General features: G+C 45.0%; 1 protein-coding gene across 2 annotated transcripts in view; it reads right to left on the minus strand.

The window, feature by feature from the left end:
* LOC119978110 (general transcription factor 3C polypeptide 1) overlaps positions 1–20,718 on the minus strand; it is an 81,172-nt gene that overhangs the window by 57,669 nt on the left and 2,785 nt on the right. The window contains exons 2-15 of one of the 2 annotated variants that reach the window (XM_038819506.1): positions 18,201–18,410; positions 17,284–17,460; positions 17,053–17,196; positions 15,154–15,250; positions 13,345–13,468; positions 11,833–11,982; positions 9,458–9,573; positions 7,513–7,945; positions 6,442–6,659; positions 5,765–5,904; positions 4,568–4,721; positions 4,253–4,356; positions 1,469–1,653; positions 151–504 (exon numbers count right to left, since the gene is read on the minus strand). In XM_038819506.1, the coding sequence (XP_038675434.1) occupies positions 151–504; positions 1,469–1,653; positions 4,253–4,356; positions 4,568–4,721; positions 5,765–5,904; positions 6,442–6,659; positions 7,513–7,945; positions 9,458–9,573; positions 11,833–11,982; positions 13,345–13,468; positions 15,154–15,250; positions 17,053–17,196; positions 17,284–17,460; positions 18,201–18,410 (2,606 nt within the window). Of the gene's footprint in view, positions 1–150; positions 505–1,468; positions 1,654–4,252; positions 4,357–4,567; positions 4,722–5,764; positions 5,905–6,441; positions 6,660–7,512; positions 7,946–9,457; positions 9,574–11,832; positions 11,983–13,344; positions 13,469–15,153; positions 15,251–16,451; positions 17,021–17,052; positions 17,197–17,283; positions 17,461–18,200; positions 18,411–20,718 lie in introns of those variants that run through there. The other variant, XM_038819507.1, reaches the window with a different exon arrangement.

Consider the following 20,718-nt stretch of genomic DNA (forward strand, 5'->3'; position numbering starts at 1 on the left):
CATATTTTTCTAATGGGTATTACATGAGAAGCATAAAACATTGGTCCAATGATATGACAGTCATTTAAGGAGAATAATTTGAACCTGATACTGCTTATCAACGTTGTCGGAACGAGCGTGACTTTGGAAAATAACAAGAGCTCAAATTACCAGTCTCTTTCACATGCAGATGTTCTATATCCCCCGCCCACTGGCAAGCTCCACCAATCTCAACGGTAGTCGATGACCTCCCAGGCGATCCATTAGCGGCTGCTTTGTTCCCGCTTGTATTAACGTCAGTGGACTCATTTGATGTGGATGGGACAGCTGCTTCATATGGTGCGTCTGCAGCCGAAGCCTCTTTGGTGCCACCTTGTGGATCACTGGTCGAAGGCTCAGACTCGGCCGCTTCCTCGCGGGCTCTTTGAAGAGGATGCCCGTAAACGACGTACCACAGGAACATGTGAACCAGGCGAAGCCGAGGCATTTTGGGAAGGAAGCCAAGTGACCGCCCGAGCCCAGGAACTGAAGGAAAGATGACATTTTTTAAAATTACAGGCAGAAGTGCAACTGTATTTTTGTTGCTCTCTACATTCATGAAATTAGTGCAACGCAACAGCTTTCGTATCAGGGAGAAGGGAACAAATGGGAACAAAAGAGTACGAGAGGAAATCATTGATAAATTAATGTCAAACAATAACTCGGCCAAAGTTATGAATGCTTTGTTCAATTTTGAGTCCCCATTATACAGAAATAATCCATAGAGAGGGTACAGTGCAGAGACCTGGAATTAGACATAGACATAGAACAGTACAGCACAGAACAGGCCCTTCGGCCCTCGATGTTGTGCCGAGCCATGATCACCCTACTCAAACCCACGTAGCCACCCTATACCCGTAACCCAACAACCCCCCCCTTAACCTTACTTTTATTAGGACACTACGGGCAATTTAGCATGGCCAATCCACCTAACCCGCACATCTTTGGACTGTGGGAGGAAACCGGAGCACCCGGAGGAAACCCACGCACACAGGGGGAGGACGTGCAGACTCCACACAGACAGTGACCCAGCCGGGAATCGAACCTGGGACCCTGGAGCTGTGAAGCATTTATGCTAACCACCATGCTACCGTGCTGCTCCTCACTGGAGCAGAAAAGGCAAGGAGGAGATTGAATGTAGGATTCTGATGAAGTGAATTGGGAATGATCACTTCTATTGGAGAAATTTCTTTGTAGAATCATGGCTATCAGGAGGAGTGGAGAACAACAACACTGGGAAAACTGGTTAAGTATGGGAAACGTAGGGAGATGGAGAAGAGAACAGGGTGGCGAGCTTAGTTTGGAATTGATCGAGCAAAGAGCCAAATATCGTTTATAGTATTATCATTTTTTCCTGACAAACAGGATTTAAAACAAAATTACGTCAGTTTTGCAACCGCTAATTAACAACACTGGCTCTCTCCAAATACTCAGGCAGGTTATTTTTTACCTATAAGAGGGCGATAATTCTTGAGTGGAGTGACTCCCATTTTCTCATCTGTTTTACTCGTGGAGCATTTGTTGGCGGCCTCTGCATTCCGTTTCTGCTCGCACCCGGATGGTGCGACAGATGGAGCGTTTTCTTTTGTCTGTTTTTCCCTCTCTTTCTGAGCATGCAGCTCCAACACCTTCATTCTGCAAAATAAAAAGCCAGAGCAAACTACAGTCGGCGTTAAATTTACACCAAGTGTCATGAGAATGTCACTTTAAGAAATGTCTGTCTGCTCATGTTACTACAGTGATGTCAGAGTGTGGGTGGAGCGGAGCTCTGGCTCTGCTTGAGAAAAGCTTGGGTGTATCTGTTTCTTTTTGGTTCGTTTTCAGTGTTGGAGCTGAAGCCAGACAAAGCAGGTGTACTGTTGATCTCTCTGCCGTGAAAATACTCTCTCTCTTGATCATTTGGTGAATTCAGAATTATAAATGTTTTCAGTAGTGAATGTAAACCTGATGTGCTTCTGTTAAAAGGTGTTTCTTTTGTCTTCTGGATGTTGTTTGGGAAGTTATTAAGGATTACTTAGTGTTGTATTCTTTGGGGGTTGTATTTGAATTGATGGTTGCCAAGATGTTCACTGTATGTTTTAAAAAGGTTAACTTGAGTTCATAGAATAAACATTGTTTTGCATTAAAAAATACTTTTTCACTTCTGCTGTACCACACCTGTAGAGTGGGCCTTGTGCTCCCCATACCACAATCTGGTAAAAGTTGACGGTCAGGTGAACTCCATGATACACAGGGTTCTCTAAACCCTGGCCCATAACACAAGTTAAACAAATACAGAAGACAAGGAAATGCAAGTAGATTATAGTGACCTGAATTATTTGACCAGTCTCAGTAATGGACCTGAAACAAAATTACACTGGTGGAATTGCTTACTCCGTGTCCTAGCCCACAGAATTTGCAGCATTTTGTGCTCGGAAAAATAAATCACATTGTCCAGTATTTTAACTTAAGCTTTGGTAAAATGAAATTAAATGAAATGAAAATCGCTTATTGTCACAAGTAGGCTTCAAATGAAGTTACTGTAAAAAGCCCCTAGTCACCACATTCCGGCAACTGTTTGGGGAGGCTGGTAGGGGAATTGAACCGTGCTGCTGGCCTGCCTTGGTCTGTTTTAAAAGCTAGCTATATATCCCTGTGCTAAACCAGCCTGACTGACTGAGTGGTTGCATTTGATATAACCATTAATTTGAATTAACAGAAGTACACTGGGCTAAATAGCTGGCTTTTAAAGCAGGCGAAGGCAGGCCAGCAGCACGGCTCAATTCCCGTACCAGCCTCCCTGAACAGGCGACAGAATGTGGCAACTAGGGGCTTTTCACAGCAACTTCATTTGAAGCCTACTTGTGACAATAAGCGATTTTCATTTCATTCATTTTCACATTGTGCACCATTTCAAACGAAGCGCAACCCTTGTCATGATAGCTGCACTCGTCCGTTTTAGACGTGACACATTCATCGAGGTAGATGAAAGACTAAACATCCGGAAAACAAAGGTTCTCTACCAGCCTGCTCCTGCCACACAAAACTGTCCCCAATCATCAAGACAATGTGGATCATTTCCCACACCTCGGGAGACTCCTCTTGGTGTGAGCAGATACTTACGAGGAAATCAAACCTCGACTCCAATGTGCCAGTGCAGTCTTCGGATGCCTGAGGAACTGAGCATTCGAAGACCAAGACCACAAACCCAGCACCAAGCTCATTAGTCTACAGAGCAGCTGTGGTCTCCGCCTTCCTGTATGCATTAGAAACATGAACAATATGCAGCAGACACCTCAAATCCTTGGAGAGATATCACCATCGCTGCCTCTGCAAAATCCTGCAAATCCAGTGGCCAAAGTGACCATCTCCTCCCAGGCCAATATCCCCAGAATCGAGGCACAGGATTGACCAGCTGCGATGGGTGGGCCACATTGCCCGTACGCCCGACACAAGACTCCTAAAACAAGTGCTCTACTCCGAGCTCCGCAATGTCTAGTGATCACTCGGATGGCAGAGGAAACGCTATGAGGTCACTCTGAAAGCCTCCCTAAATAAATGCAACATCCCCACTGACATGTGGGAATCACTTCCCTTAGACAATGAAAAAGAAAATTGCTTATTGTCACAAGTAGGCTTCAAATGAAGTTAGTGTGAAAAGCCCTGAGTCGCCACATTCCGGCGCCTGTTCAGGGAGGCTGGTACGGGAAATGCACAATGCTGGAGAACAATCATCCGCGAAGGCGCCAATCACCGTGAGCATCGTAGGCTGGAGCACAGGGAGGCCAAGTGTAAACAGTGGAAGGAGGACACAGAGTCCAGAGCATCCCACCCACCTCATCAAGCACAATCTGCCACACCCGTGGCAGAGTCTGTGGATCCAGGAACGGATTACTCAGCCACCGCAGAACCCCCCCCCTCTATTTTCCCGTCATCTGCCAACTTAAATCACGAGGTACCAACGACACTTTTCTACTACCTCAATGCATTATTTTCTTCGGGCCTCTGTGAAGCGCCTTGGGACATTCGTCCTACATTGAATGGACTATGCAGAGGCAAGGTGTTGTTCTCTCATAGGTTCATCAGGAACCTCTCCAGGTTTCTCAGGAGCCCAGCTCCAGGTTATGCATCGTGCAATTGTCACCTCTTCTAAGGCAGTGGAAGTAGCAACTGTAGTCGCTGGTTTTCAGGGTTGCCCTTCCCCTAGCAGGTGCAGAATTTATACTCAAAATATCACAACCCCTTAGTCACTAACCTGTGAACGGTGTAAGAACTGGAGATCCTAAATCGAACTTGCTCAATGGCGCTCTTTACTAGTGGATCATTGGGAAGAACAGACGGATGAGCCACAAACTCCACCTAGTTAGCACAGAAACACACTTTAACTTTCATGCACACGGAGAATTTGAAGGTTCCATCGTAAAAACTGAAAACTTAAATGTACAACGGTCCCCACTACAGTCCTTTATAAAATTCACATAAATCAGTCACTTAATTACACTACTAATATCAAAATAAAAAGTTATTTTGCCAAAATTTGCACATGAAGATAATTAGCTTTAATTCGGACCTTTTTGCTGATGCCATCCTGTACAACTGTGGTACGGAAAAGTCGGAGCAATCCCTCCTGTGACAACTTTTGAACCATTCTTACTATAGATTTCTTACAGCATCTGGTGGCCACACCGTCTTGCCTCTCTTCTTCCATGATCATCTTCTGAAGCCTGGAGAAGAAACAAAATAATGTTTCTCGAAAAGCAAAAGCTCCTTTGTACGAGTTAACCACGTCATTCCTGGAAGGAACATAGGCTTCATAGTTAAGCCCCAAACTATCAAGTATAATTCTCAGCAACTTTGTTAAACACAAAATAGTACTTTTCTTAAGGTGCAGTCTTATCTCCTCACCTGAGCAATCGTCTGCAATAACATAGGTTTCAGTTGAGACAATAAGTAAATCCATCTACTGCAGGTGTAATCAATTTACCCTTGCAATCAAGAATGGTACAAAGACATGGGTGTGTCTTGGAAAAGGGGGAAAGCTGAACAATTCCGGGTATGGTTTTAAGATTGAATAAAGTTAAATGGCATGTCAAAACAACTCACTGACTTTTAAAGTTAAGTGAGATTAAAGACCCATTCACAACAGAATCTTTACCATCTCCTAAAAACTAGTGTTTTCTACAAGAGAAAATGTATGGCATATCATGGTTAATATCATTTATTCACTTATTATTGCAATATATCTGTTGCAGAATACCCCCTGTGCCCTAACAGCCAGAAATATTGAAATATGCTCCGCTGGGTTTTGTTTAAATCCAGGGCAAAGAACAATTGTGAAGTTAATCTTTTCCAAAGGGAAATAATACTGCATCATCCACTTTTTAAAAAAATACATACCTAATGTTGGAGGTTGGTTTAGCTCAGTTGGCTGGACAGCTGGTTCATGGTGCAGAGCAAGGCCAGCAGCGCGGGTTCAATTCCCGGCTGTGGTGATTCATGAAGGCCCCGCTTTTTCTCAACCTTGCTCTTCGCCTGAGGTGCAGTGACCCTCAGGTTAAATCATCACCAGTCAGCTCCTCCCCCCCCCCCCCCCCCCCCCCCCCCAAAGGGTCATCTGAGACTATGGCGACTTTTAATGTTGGAATCTCTGACGTTAATTCATTTCCCCGACATGGTAATATTTTTGATAGGTGCTTCGCCATAGCCAATGATATTAGTGAAACTGGAAAGCTTCAATAAATGAGACTGATTTACATTTGAAACTTACGAAAACAGGCTTTCAATCAGTTTCAAGTTCCTCACGGCTTCTAGTATCAGGTTCTGTCGTTTTAACATCCTAAAAGTTTCATGAGGTCTTTTTAAATGAGTATTCTTGAATGGTTGCCTCTTCCTCCCCTCTCCCTTCTCCTGTGAAAATAAAGGCAAAACATCGGCATGAATGGAAACATTACTGTGATCAGTATTTACTGGTTACAGAAATAAATCCCCTTCACCCCTTCCAATCTCTAGGAGACCTGTATGCAACATAACGTATAGCAATTCCAACAGCAAACTTTCTGCCAATAATCATTTTGTTCATCCTGGACGATGCCCCCCAAGTTACATCCTTTTAATAAACATTTGCAAATAATAGAAGCTGATAATTAATGCTCTATTGCAGCAATTCAATTTAGGATGCTATCAGAGTTCAACAGAATGGCAAGTCCAAAGCATTTATGTTAGTTAATAGATACTACTGGTTAGAACATCTACTAATTCTAATAATTCCAACAAAATTATACCATGCAACAGAACAGGGACATCATTAATGAAAGTAATGTTCCAGTCAGTCTGTGCTGATGCCACTTTATTACCATAAATACTGCAACAAAATGACCAACAATGGACTCCAGCAACCACATGGAAAACCCAAGATAACCCTGAAGTCTAAACTGATCTTCATACCTTTGCTTTTTCAACCTTAACCTCTTCAATAACAATGTTCTCTTCAATTTGACCGTGCACTGATTTCGTACAAGAGGTGCGGCCTGGATTCTCCTGAGGGGAGTTTGACCGAATATCGATTTGCTGTGATTCGACGGATGACTCTGCTGCATGCTTGGCTATATTCCGGGAACGATCCATCCCAACGGTGGATTTTACCGAACCAGATAATTTTCTACCTGTACAAAACACAAATCAGGTTACTCCTGCTCCTACGTCGTATGTACATACATATTTTACTAGATATCTCATTAAGTTGTATTTAACAATGATTTTATCAAATGAAACAAAACATTTTGGTCTGCATTTATCTTTAGTTTGACTGAAGTTTACCGATGTTCCAGTACTTTTGGGCCAAGTTCTCAATTTCCCACATGCACCTTTTAGCTCTATTATTAACAGACGTTAATCAACCATCCTAAAATGTGATGTGAACCTTGCCCTTACGTAGCACCTCTATACGCTTAGGATGAAAGCCACAGCAAAGCAGGAAGAATAGAGCACAGATATCCAGGAAGAACAACTTGGGTATGGTTTCAGAGTGAGGAAAAGAGTCGAAAACCACACAACATGCATAATGCTTGGCTGGTACTCAAAGGTGTAAAACAGGACAGGATCCCTGTAGCTCTCTGGTATGGGCAACTCCCATTTTGTTTATGAAGGTACATGGCACATTCATCACTTTCAATGGGAATTCAAATGTGACTTTTGGCAAGTTTCAGTTGAAATATATTGCTTATTACAAAACTTTATCATGCCATCTAATCATCAGACTAAAGGAGAACACTTCTCGCAGAGTTATTAGAAATGTATTTTAACATGCATTGCATGTTGCCCTGGTGATTCCCAGTTCGTTGCCCACCCTTCTTGTCTTGCAAAACTTGAATACAACATCAAATAACTTACAAGACTATTATTTACAACCATTAGCACCAATCTCGACCGAGCAAAAGACTTTGTCACACAGGTTTGCATACAGCAATGCAAATTAATTATTCACTGTAAAGTACTAAATGTCATAGGTTCACTGACCTTTGCTCAATTTTGACTTGTGACCATTCTTCAGTTTGAATTGTCTAAATAATGCACTCTTCACTAACTTCTTTCCTTTGTGTATTTTCTGTGAAGTAGCGCATTTCTTTTCTCTGTACTCCGCATGAGAGGATTGACTGTTCTGCGCAGCGATTGTTGGTAATTTTACAGGTTCCTTTCGACCATGATTTGCCTTCAATAAGCTCTCTGGTAAGCCGTCCGGCATGCTTTTGCTCTCTGCTAAGTTCTTCGCTAGAGCTTGCTGTCGAACAGATTCTGATTTTGCATGATCAAAGGGCAGGAAGCTAGTTGTCGCCAACTGCTCGCTTCTAGCTTTCTCCTTTTCAAACTGCTTGCTCAGTTCACTCTGCTTCACAAATGACTTGGCCACGTACTTAGTTGTGCGTTGGCGGCCTTCATCCTCCATGAAGCCCTGGGATGAAGAATAGATACTTAGAAGTTAGAAATATGGTCTCTTTTGAGCCGATGATTTTAAAGCTTTATACCCAGAAATCTTTGGGGGATAGAGAAGGCCAATTTCTTCCCAGGTGAACTAGGAAGAGGTGGTGGATCCTGGTTACACGCCCTTTCGGGGAGGTCATGTCTCACTAACTTGATCCAAGTTTTTCGAGGAAGTGACAAAGATGATTGATGAAGGTAGGGTGGGTGGCGCAGTGGTTAGTGCTGCCGCCCTGCAGCGCTGAGGACCCGGATTTGACCCCAGGTCACTGTCCGTGTGGAGTTTGCAAATTCTCCCCGAGTCTGCGTGGGTCTCACCCCACAACCCAAGGATGTGCAGGCTAGCTGGATTGGCAGCGCTTTTGCCCCTTAATTGGAAAAAAAATAATTCGGTACTCCAAATTTATTTTTTTTAAATGAAGATAAGACAGTGGATGTTGTCTACATGGACTTCAGTAAGGCCTTTGACAAGGTTCCTCATGGCAGACTGGTACAGAAGGTGAAGTCACATGGATCAGAGGCGATCTGGCAAGATGGATACAGAACTGGCTCTGTCATAGAAGACATAGGGTAGTAGTGGAAGGCTGATTTTCTGAATGGAGGGCTGTGACTAGTGGTGTTCCGCAGGGTTCAGTGCTGGTACCTTTGCTGTTTGTAGTATATGTAAATGATTTGGAGGAAAATGTAACTGGTCTGATTAGTAAGGTTGCGGACGACACAAAGGTTGGTGGAATTGCGGATAGAGATGAGGACTGTCAGAGGATACAGCAGGATATAGATCGTTTGGAGACTTGGGCGGAGAGATGGCAGATGGAGTTTAATCCGGACATAGTTAAAGTACCCTCCTATTACTGCCTTAATGTTTTTGCACTTCTCAGGTATTTGCCTACATTTTTGCTCTTCTATCTCTCTCTGACTGTTTGAATGTAAATAGTACTCTCCCAGTAGGGTGATTGCTTCCTTTTTGTTCCTTATCTCAAACCATATGGTTTTATTTGATGATCTTTACATATAATCTCTCATTATTTTGACCAAAATTGCCACCCCCTCCGTTCTTTTTAATCCCCCTCTCTTTCTCGTCTGAAAGCAGTTTAACCAGAAATGTTGAGCTGCCATTCTTGACCCTCTTTAATGTTATAGCCACGATATCATACTGCCAGGTTTTGATCCTGTGCTCTCAGGTTGTCTGCTTTATTTGCTACACTCCTTGCATTGAAGTATATGCCCATGAGCATGCCAAACTCTTTTGTGTTTTAATTTTCTAACCTGTGATTCCTCTGCCTTCCGAATTCAGTCACTAAATTACCACCTTCCATTTCGGATTTTGTCCCCCCCCCCCGGCCCCGCCAAATAGTTTAAGCCCTGCCCAAGAGGGCGTACACTCTACAGTTCAGGGTTCATCTGCTGCAGTTCCATTCTTTGGTACTCAATAGTGATGCAACGCCTTCAGATCAAGAGTTAAATGGACGCAAGTGCGTTCCTTTACCGTAATAACTTTGTATCTTTCCAGCAGGCGGCATAGCATCCGACCTTCAAGTTTTCCAACATTCAAAGCCAGTCGGATTTCAGTCTGCGAAATTCCTCTGGTGCCTCTCTTCTCAACTAGAAATGCCAAGATAAATAAATGCTTGAAACTTTTTTTTTGGCGGATTAAACTGCCTTGGGTTAGAACATAGAACAGTACAGCACAGAACAGGCCCTTCGGCCCTCGATGTTGTGCCGAGCAATGATCACCCTACTTAAACCCACGTAACCCGTATACCCGTAACCCAACAATCCCCCCATTAACCTTACACTACGGGCAATTTAGCATGGCCAATCCACCTAACCCGCACATCTTTGGACTGTGGGAGGAAACCGGAGCACCCGGAGGAAACCCACGCACACACAGGGAGGACGTGCAGACTCCACACAGACAGTGACCCAGCCGGGAATCGAACCTGGGACCCTGGAGCTGTGAAGCATTGATGCTAACCACCATGCTACCGTGAGGGTTCTTCATAAGGCGTCGCAATACTGACTCACTTAAAAGTACTTCATTGGCTTTGAAGCGTTTTACGATATCCGGAGGATTTGAAAGGCGCTGTATAAAAAAGCAAGTCTCTCTCTCTTATGTTTCTACCGCATCCCTTGTAAGAAATGAAATGAAAATCGCTTATTGTCACGAGTAGGCTTCAATGAAGTTACCGTGAAAAGCCCCTAGTCGCCACATTCCGGCGACTGTCCGGGGAGGCTGTTACGGGAATCGAACCATGCTGCTGGCCTGCTTGGTCTGCTTTCAAAGCCAGCGATTTAGCCCAGTGTGCTAAACAGCCCCTAAAGAGGGTCAAGATGGCCAACAAGTTTTCAAATATGAATGGCGAACCCCACCACACCATACACATTCCCATTGCTGGGTTAATCTTTAATATTCCAAAGCTATTGAATGACAATGGCAATTGTGGTTGGCCGTTCCTTTGATACCATCACTTTGCCAAAAACGGAGGCCCAAATTTACATTTAGAATATCATTTCCCCCTCACCTACCCATATCAGGACCTTGCTATTCACATTATAATTACCAATTATTTGTCTGTTCTTACTGGCCCGGGTTTTGCAGTGGTCACGTTGGCAGAAGCTTCAGGAGTCTGCACATGTGCAGAATAATGTGAAGATTCATTAAGTTGCTATCAGTGATTCTATGCTTCTCCAGAGGACACCAAAGTTAAGGTCTCCTCAGAGGGCACCCCCCCAGCAATTTGCAAACTTGCAGAATGCCCACATTTACTGTTCGGCTCACTGTTATAAATAAAAATTACACATTGTGGAATTAACTAGAACCGGATTTTTAAAAGAAATATTAAGTTCATATTCACAGTTACACTCCCTCACTATTTATCCCTGAAAAACAAAATTCCATAGCAAGTGTATTTAGCAGCGTGATACACCACGCTATTTAACGCACTCCCAGTTAGACAGGGGGTCTTAGCAGAATGTGCAGCCGAGGTCGCACATAGACCCGTTTTCTGCACTGAGGAGACCTTTAGCAGTGCCAACCTGGTACCCTGGCAGTGCCAGGCTGGCATCCAGGTGGCACTGCTGTGGTGCCAGGTTGGCCTTGCCAGAGGGTTCAGATGGCACTAGCAGTGCCATGGTGCTACCCTGCCCAGAGGGCAAGCACCTGAGGGCCTCCGATCCCCTGGGCGACCCTCACGAATGCCTTTCCGTCTGGTCCCCGTTTGTGGAGACCAGTGCTGAACAGAAGCCGGCGTGTGGTCATTGACGTCCTCGACCAAGATCTTCACCCTCACCATCAGCCCCGTTAAGGTTACAGCCACAAATTGGTAGCGATCTGTCGTCTCTTGATCCAGCACTTTGGCTGCTTTTATAATTCCGGTCACCAAGGGGCAAAAGTTGCCGAGGCGATGGAGATGGATCTCAATACCTCGGGAAACTGCATTTCAGAGTGGGGCTAGCTGTCTCTCTCTAAATGCAGATTTGCCTAAGCGTGATCCCGCCGACAAAGGGCGGGATTCACATCGCAACGTCTCGTGAGATCCTGTTAGATCTTGCGAGGAGTTGTGAACCGGTAGATCCCAGGAGTGGGTTTTCCCGTCTTCTATCGGTTTCCTCCACAAATCCCGAAAGACGTGCTCGCTCGGTGAATTGGATATTCGGAATTTTCCCTCAGTGTACCCGACCAGGCGCAGGAGTGTGGTGTCTAGGGGGTTTTCACAGTAAATTCACTGCAGTGTTAATGTAAGCCTACCTGTGGCACTAATAAAGATTATTATTAGGTAAGTATGTATGTAAGTATGTATGCACCACTTAAAAAAAAAAAGTGCTTGCAGTAATTTCTTCAAAGAAATCTTGAAAACTTACTTAGTTCGTAAGCTTGGGTAAGCATATCGCGTTCATAAACAACATCCATTCTTTCGACTGTCTTATTATCTTCATCATCGTCATCTTCATCATCTACTTTTTTCCCGTATGGCTTTACCAATTTCAGGCACCGAACAATAATCTGAGTTCCTGCAATCAATAATGGTCACTTAAAACACAGAAATCCACCTGAAATTCCAATGCATTCCCCACATGATAACATAAAGCCAAGCCTTCAAAGCATAAAACTGATTTGTAACCTGATTTTTGCAAAGCTCACTTCATACTTATTGTCCAAAGAGAAATTTCAAATTTTGATCAGAGTTCAAGGGATGCCCCTACCGCAAGTATTTCACCCCTGTCTTTGAGAATGGTTACATTCTGGGTAGCACAAGAGGTCAAACCCCATGGTATCCCCAGTAAGGTGAGGTTGGAAGAACAAGATCAAGTGTAGATTGGGAATTCAGCAGATCGTCACCAATTGAAGGCCACAATTAAGAGACACCAAACTCCATTATGCTGTTGAATACTGGACTTCGTGATTGCAGCAATCCACCACTCAGGATTCAATCCTATTGTTTCACATGAAACATTAATAAAAGGACTTTAACAGTATGGACCAGTGAAGCATTATGAATCTACTTGCTGGGCAGCACGGTGGCGCAATGGGTTAGCTCTTCTGCCTCATGGCACCGAGGTCCCAGGTTCGATCCCGGCTCTGGGTCACTGTCCGTGTGGAGTTTGCACATTCTCCCCCTGTTTGCGTGGATTTCGCCCCCACAACCCAAAGATGTGCAAGGTAGGTGGATTGAACATGCTGAATTATCTCTTAATTGGAAAAAAAATAATTGGGTACACTAAATTTATTTTTAAAAATGAATCTACTTGCTGAAACAGGGATGGTTGAGGCACTGTACAAGACATGGAGCCAATCCCTAATAACGTAGCGTGCAGACTTCGATAGTTACAGCTACAGGTTGGACACTGTAGCCCGAGAAGAGCAGCTGGTGAGTTATTTCTACACCCTGCAAAGACAGCGCTCGCCGCATTTTGTGCTCTCCTTTTGGTGTCAGAACATGGGTTTGAGTAGGGTGATCATTGCTCGGCACAACATCGAGGGCCGAAGGGCCTGTTCTGTGCTGTACTGTTCTATGTTCTATGGATGCCGATCACTTTCACAGACCGTTAAGACCGAGTGTCACTGTTAGAAAGTTAAGGAGCACTTTTTAAAACCCAGGTTCATACAAATCCAGTCCATCGAGGGCACATGCCCTCAGTGCGTTCCGGAGTCAAAGCAGGTAGGGCCCCCAAGTCTCAGGCTGCACCCACTCTCACATTCAGGTGCAGTAAATTCAGATGGACAAGCAACAGTATAATTACAGCCCAACAATGTTCAGGTTACCCAGCTCTTCGAAGATTTTACAGCCGACCTCTAGCTATCCAAATCAATATTGGACTTGCGTTTTGGAAAGCAACACTATAATTATGGATGATAAATCAAATCGAGATTACCTTTTTTCGTCAAACATGGTCCTCTCTCAGGATTCAGGTCTTTGAGGGGCACAGTAATCACCTTGGCTATGCCAGCAGCCACCATGTACTGATAAAGCTTTTTGAAAGTTCTCTCACAAAGACTCTTGAGCAAAGAAAAAATCAAAACAACTGTTAAGTGAAGAAAAGGTTCTCACCTACACAGTGACAATAGTCAATCCATTACAGAACGGCAGTCAAGAATAATAACAGTGACTTTTTCATTGCTTGGCTTTGCAAAATTCTGAATCTGAATTTCCTCATTGTGGTCAAATGCTTTGACGAGTTGTATAAAAGATTTACATTTAACCTTTTGGTCGGGCACAATGAAGGGTGAACAGGAGTCCCATATGCAAAAAGATCTTCTTAAAATTACAAAACCATGTGCAATTGTACTGAAGTTTGATATTATTCAGGGTTAGATATCGAATATACTTTTGCCGCTTGGTGCCTTATGTCAAATTCTTCTCCCAAAGCAAAGATAACACTGCAGTTAAATTCCAGAGATCTTCCATGTTTCTGATTCTTTCATTAGAACAAAATGCTCATTTCTGGGCTCTCCTACAACACACCATTAATATTCTCACTTTGTGAAGTGTGGCGGAGTGATATCAGTGGGCCAGCAGATTGATTAAATACCAATTTCTGTGGCTGGTTTCACAAAGAACATTCTTAATGAATGGTTTCTCCCACCCTCTGCTTTCAAACCCGGTGAAGGTTTAGTACTTGAAAATTAAGTCAGGGCACTGTTCCTTATCACTAGCCAATGGAAACTGAATTGGGATTGGCAATAATTGCTCTCCAACATTAACTTGGCTTTCTCTCTCCACAGATGCTGCCCGAGCTGCTGTGTACTTTTAGCATTTTCTGCTTTTCTTTATTCGCAGTAACGTCCCCCACTAGCCCTCCAGAAACCACCCCCAGAGTGGGCGGCATGGTGGCACAGTAATTAGCACTGTTGCTTCACAGCTCCAGGGTCCCAGGTTCGACTTCCCGGCTTGGCTCACTATCTGTGAGCAGTCTGCATGTTTTCCCTGCGTCTACGTGGGTTTCCTCCGGTTTCCTCCCGCAAGTCCCGAAAGTCGCGCTGTTAGGTGAATTGGATGTTCTGAATTCTCCCTCGGTGTACCCGAACAGGCGACTAGGGGCTTTTCACAGTAATTTCATTGCAGTGTTAATGTAAGCCTACTTGTGACAATAATAAAGATTATTATTAAATAGCTGATGACGGCCACACTCAAAGAACGCCTAATTAAAGGCAATGTTGCTTCTTCTCAATATGTTAGCTGATGCTGTGGTTAGGTTAGCATTGCTGCCTCACAGCGCCGAGGTCCCAGGTTCGATCCCAGTTCTGGGTCACTGTCCGTGTGGAGTTTGCACATTCTCCCCGTGTTAGCGTGTGTTTCGCCCCCACAACCCAAAGATGTGCAGCGTAGGTGGATTGGTCACGCTAAATTGCCCCTTAATTGGAAAAAATGAATTGGGTACTCTAAATTTTTTTTAAATGTTAGCTGATGCTTGGTACAAACAGCAGCTTCCACAGGCAAGCCAGTATGTCTGAGGAACCAATACAGCATGCCAATGATGGCTCTTGCTAACACTGATGTTAGCATCAGGAGGCAGTATAAACACTTCCCTGAGTCCTCCAATGTCAATGGAAAATATCTGAACAAAAAGCTACCAACCAAAAGTAAACTGCACAGAAGCAACAAGATACATGATCAGGTCAGATAGCACCATAGTGCTTCACCCCATCTGTTTATGCCACGATTGTGCTTAGGAAACACTTACCAGCTCTTCTCTAAGAGTTAGCATCACTTCCAACTGCTTTGGCCTATTCACAAGGATATTGGAGATTTTTTCCATTAAGATGTCATATTTGCTTCTCCTGCATATTACAGATAGAAACGGAAAGCAGTGAAATAAGTAGTTAACAAATTCAAGTATATTATCTATGCATACACAGAACCAACACAGGTTACATAATACAGGAGGTACACTTAATGCAGTGGATGCTCCATATTACAGTGATCTAAACGTAAAAAAACTAGATTTCTGCATTGCATTCATGAACTTTTTCAGAAGGCATGAAGAATTAACACTTTAGTGATCCTTGAGCAGTACAGGCTCAACCCTAAAAGAACACTGATGATAGTAGCACCTGACAGGTTAAGTAAGTCAAGAGTCTAAGCTTACAGCCCCAGAGTTAGAGGTTCTCGGAAATATGTAAAGTGTAGAAATATGCCACACAGCCCCTTGAGCCTGCTCCGCCTTTCAATAAAGATCAGGATTGATCCTCAACCCCACTTTTGAAGAAGAATAAGCTATGATATATACTTGCACTCTGAGCTATCTCTCTCTGCTTCTAGTCACTAGTCACGATACACACGAAGAGGCGGGAACTCAGATTAGTCTGTCTTTATACCCCTTGCTACTGCTGCCATCTAGTGATCACTTAGCTGTAATGACTATACATTAACCTTTGTACATAAACAGATATGCCGATCCCTACACTCACCACCACAAAATGTCCTGGAGGGCACCAGCCCTGAGCAGGGAAAAACAGCAACAGCCTTCAAACAAATGAAAAATCCTCAATGAGGCAGAGTCTAAATTTTTTTTTAAATTAATTTTTCCCAATTAAAGGGCAATTTAGCGTGGCCAATCCGCCTACCCTGCACATCTTTGGGTTGTGGGGGTGAAACCCACGCAGACAAAGGGATATGTACAAACTCCACACGGATAGTGACCCAGGGCCGGGATCGAACCTGGGACCTCGGCGCCCTGAGGCAGCAGGGCTAACCACTGTGCCACCGTGCTGTCCTGGCAGAGTCTAAATTAAGAGCATAAAGTAGGAAGTGGAAAAACATGACAAAAAGTATTTATAACACAGGAACTGGCCTTTCACGTCGCCTGGTGCACGCTGGTATTTATGTTCCTTAAGCCTCCTCCCACCCCAATTCATCTGACCCAGTCAGCATTACATTCAACTCCTTTATCCTTCAGCATTATTATTCAGCAATACATTCAATTCCTTTATCCTTCATGTGCTTATCTATCTCCCCCTTACATGCAACAATTCTACTCGCCTCAATTCCTCATTGTAGCAGCAATTTGAATCATGCACAGAGAGCAAAATAAAGATTGGGAAAGAAAGATGTGAGAAGCAGAAAATGTATCTGTCTTTAAAAATGATTCAGAAATACCATCAACAGGATAGAAATAGAGCAGCGAATCTTGACTGTAACAATCACCAATGCGATTTGTCCAGGTAGTTTGCCACTGAGGCTGCCATTAACTAGTCAGACAGAATTAATGCTATCAATGTACGGCACCATTGTCGATGGGGTGCTGCAGAGATTATAATGCTCAGTTACACAAATACCTCCACACTACCCTGCGTCCAGGCTCACAGAACTCATTGCTAGTCTGTTCAGCAAATGCAGATGGCATCTAGGAGCTGGTACAGATGCCAATTCTTCAGCCAACATTCAAAAACTTAGGTTTATAAAAAAAACAAGTCTCCTTTGCTATACGTGATTTGGGTAAATTCCCCTGATACTTGTGTTACACATCTTGCATTGGAACGATAAGTGTGATTTGGCTACCTATTTAATTTTTTGTACATTATTACAACATTCTTCTACCGTAATGAACATGGACAGGAATTTTCAAAATGAACTATTTTACCGGTCAACATGGAAGCGTTTGAGAAGGAGCAGGATAGAGTATTGCTGGTTGCCATTAGGCTGCCGGATCACATGGGACTGGAGAGTTATCAGGTTGTTTTGGTCAAGGACTCTTCGATGGTAATGCATTTTACGGGCATCAACTCTACCGGAGGAAAACAAAATGTGTTAAAAAAATTAAAGGAACAGTACAAAATAGATCCAATTTCTCAGAATTGTAATTTGTCCTTACTTGAAAGCTCCACTGTGTAGGTCTCTTTGTAGCTCTCCCTGCCATCTTGCTCTGCCCAGCCTTTCCAGTATACAATACGAATAGTCAGGCAGGCTTAACTCTGGATCACTGTCCAACCCAATCAGAGCTCGACGACGAACCATGTGATTGGCGACGATGACCAACTTCTCTCCCCACCTATTGCACAAGGCAGAATAATCGAGTGAACGCGAGCGTTGGGAATATACACAAAAGGCAAGGTGTGAAGCACTGAGATATTTGTCTACCCTGCCGTAAAAGTACCACATCATACCCCACCTTTTAATTACATGTACAGACTACTTCCATTGGTGCTGACCTTCTGTGTAATATATCACACTTCAGCACCTGAATGAGTGCACACTGTGAAAACACTTATGCAAGTACTACATTCTGTTCCCCCTACAAAGCGTCTCCTCGGTTGTCCAGCTCAAGGGACTGTCCCCACTGGTTCCAACCTTCACTTCCAGATCATAGACAGACAATGGCTTCTTATCCCACTTCCATAATGTCACCTCTGGAAATGCCACAGGATTCCTTGGCCTCCTCTTCTAAGTCTTTCCTTGGGGACAGCAAGTTCACACATATTCGCTGACAACACAAGGCTCCATCTCTCCATGGGCTCTCCACCCCTGCACTGGTCCATCAAAGCTTCCAGTTTAAAACTCTCCTCCTTGTTTTTCAGATTTGCCCCTGCCCTCTCCTTCCTGCAGCGCCAAGTCATGAAAGCAATATTGCTCAGGTGCCAAAAATTTGGCTTTAAACCCGACTGCCGGTTCCATTAGGTTCAGCTATTGGACGATATAGCCGTCATAAGACACAATGTCAGTTAGAGTGCCAAATTTGTGCAAATTCAATGCGTCAAATCTCGCAGATTTAGACAAGCTTTTATAACTCACCTTTGTACAGCTTCCTGTAAAGTGCAGCATGATACATACTGCTGAGTTCTTATCTCTGCAGTTATGTCTCTTCGTTTGTGAAAATACTGACAGGAACCCTGAATTCCATGTTTATTATCTGAAACGATGCAAACAGGATAGATATCATCTCTAGGTGTAGGGTCTCTCCGTGTCTCTTGAATTCCAGTCTCTGGATCAATTTCTTCATATCTTACCAAGAAAACATGAAAAGATAAAAAATGCAGTTAAACATACAAGGCACTAGTCACAGCATTTGTACTAACAGTTCAGAACGGGCATTCTTCATTAGTAGATATTATATTTAAGTGCACAATTTTGATTTCACTAAGGGTTTGAATTACTGGTAATAAGTTTAATGCAGGAGATTAAAGCCGAGTTGTTATAAAGTCATACAGCGCAGAAAAGGCCCATTGAGTCTGCACCGACAATAACCTCTCATCCTAATCCCATTTACCAGCACTTGTCCATATCCTTGAATGTGAGGGTGTTTCCAGTGCTGATCCAAGTGCTTTGAAAAGCTGGTGAGGTTTCCAGCCTCCACTGCCTTCCCAGGCAGTGCATTCCAGATTCACATCACCCTCAAGTGAAAATCTTATTTTCTCAAATCCCCTCGGAATCTCCTGCCCCCACCCTAAAACTATGCCCCCTTGTGATTGGCCCCTCCACCAAGGGGAACAGCTGTTTCCTATTTATCCTGTCCAAAGCCCCAGAATCTTATAACCTCAATCATATCCCCCTCAGCCTTCTCTGCTCTCAAGAAAACAATCCAAGCCTCTCCAGTCCCTCCTTATAGCTCAGGTGCTCCATCCCAGGCAACATCCTGGTGAATCTGCTCTGTACTCTCTCCAGTGCAATCACCTCCTTCCTATAGTGAGGTGACCAGAACTGCGCACTGTACTCCAGCTGTGGCCTAACCAATGTTCAGTACCGCTCCAACATAACCTCCTTGGTCTTATATTCTATGCCATGACTGATAAAGGCAAGTGGCCCATATTCCTTCTTAGCTATCCTACTCACCTGCTCTGCCGCCTTGAGGGATCTGTGAACAAGTCCTGCCATTCATTATGTACTCCCTTGTCCTGTTTTTTCTTTCAAAGTGCAACACCTCACACCTATCAGGGTTAAATACCATCCGCCAGTGCTCTGCCCATCTGGTTAACTTTTGACCTTCATCTTTACTATCTCCCCCCCCCCCCCCCCCCCCGTGTTTGTCTGTCCTGTATGTGTGGGTAGAGGGTGGGGCAGTTAAAAGAGGGAGTCAGGTATTCGCTCACCGTTAACTTATTGTTTTACCGCATTTTCTGTATTTGTTCTTGTTATAAATAAAAGCTCGTCTAGTATAGGTGCAACACTGGCATCTACCTGCAATACAGAAATTTGCCCAGGTCTGTCCTGTCCACAGAAAGCAGGAGAAATTCAATCCAACCAACATTAGCAAATCGATGATGTCACATTCCTTGACAACATTCCAGGGCTAATACTGAAGACATGTGTTTCACAGCTAGCTGCATCCTTAGACAAGACTTAGCTCCGAAAGCTAGTGATTTGAAACAAACATAGAACATAGAACAGTACAGCACAGAACAGGCCCTTCGGCCCTCAATGTTGTGCCGAGCCATGATAACCCTACTCAAACCCACATATCCACCCTATACCCGTAACCCAACAACCCCCCCCCCCTTAACCTGACATTAACCTGGCGTTGTAAGACTTCCTAGAAGATCAGCAAATACACGGGCATATCAACGCTGACAATGTGCCCTCAAAATTACACACAAGCTTGACTCGGAACTCCCCCCCCCCCCCATCCCTCTCCCCCCCCCCCATCCTGCTCCCCTCCCCCTCTCCATCCCGCTCCCCTCCCCCCTCTCCATCCCGCTCCCCTCCCCCCCTCTCCATCTCGCTCCCCTCCCCCCTCTCCATCCCGCTCCCCTCCCCCCCTCTCCATCCCGCTCCCCTCCCCCCCTCTCCATCCCGCTCCCCTCCCCCCCTCTCCATCCCGCTCCCCTCCCCCCCTCTCCATCCCGCTCCCCTCCCCCCTCTCCATCCCGCTCCCCTCCCCCCCTCTCCATCCCGCTCCCCTCCCCCCCTCTCCATCCCGCTCCCCTCCCCCCCCTCCCATCCCGCTCCCCTCCCCCCCTCCATCCCGCCCCCTCCCCCCCTCTCCATCCCCGCTCCCCTCCCCCCCTCCATCCCGCTCCCCCCTCCCCTCCCCCCTCTCCATCCCGCTCCCCTCCCCTCTCCATCCCGCGCCCCTCCCCCCTGTCCCCTCCCCCGCCCCGTCCCTCCCCCTGTCCCCTCCCCCCTGTCCCCTCCCCCGCCATTGCCAGCCTCGCCCTCCCCCCGTTAGCCAGCCTCCCTAACCCCCCCCCCATTGCCAGCCTCCCCCTCCCCCCCCTTTGGCAGCCTCCCCCTCCCCCCCCTTTGGCAGCCTCTCCCTCCCACACTTTGCCAGCCTCCCCCCCCTTTGCCAGCCTCTCCCTCCCCCCTTTGCCAC

The sequence above is a fragment of the Scyliorhinus canicula genome, chromosome 15 (assembly GCF_902713615.1).
Source record: "Scyliorhinus canicula chromosome 15, sScyCan1.1, whole genome shotgun sequence".
Lineage (NCBI taxonomy): Eukaryota > Metazoa > Chordata > Chondrichthyes > Carcharhiniformes > Scyliorhinidae > Scyliorhinus > Scyliorhinus canicula.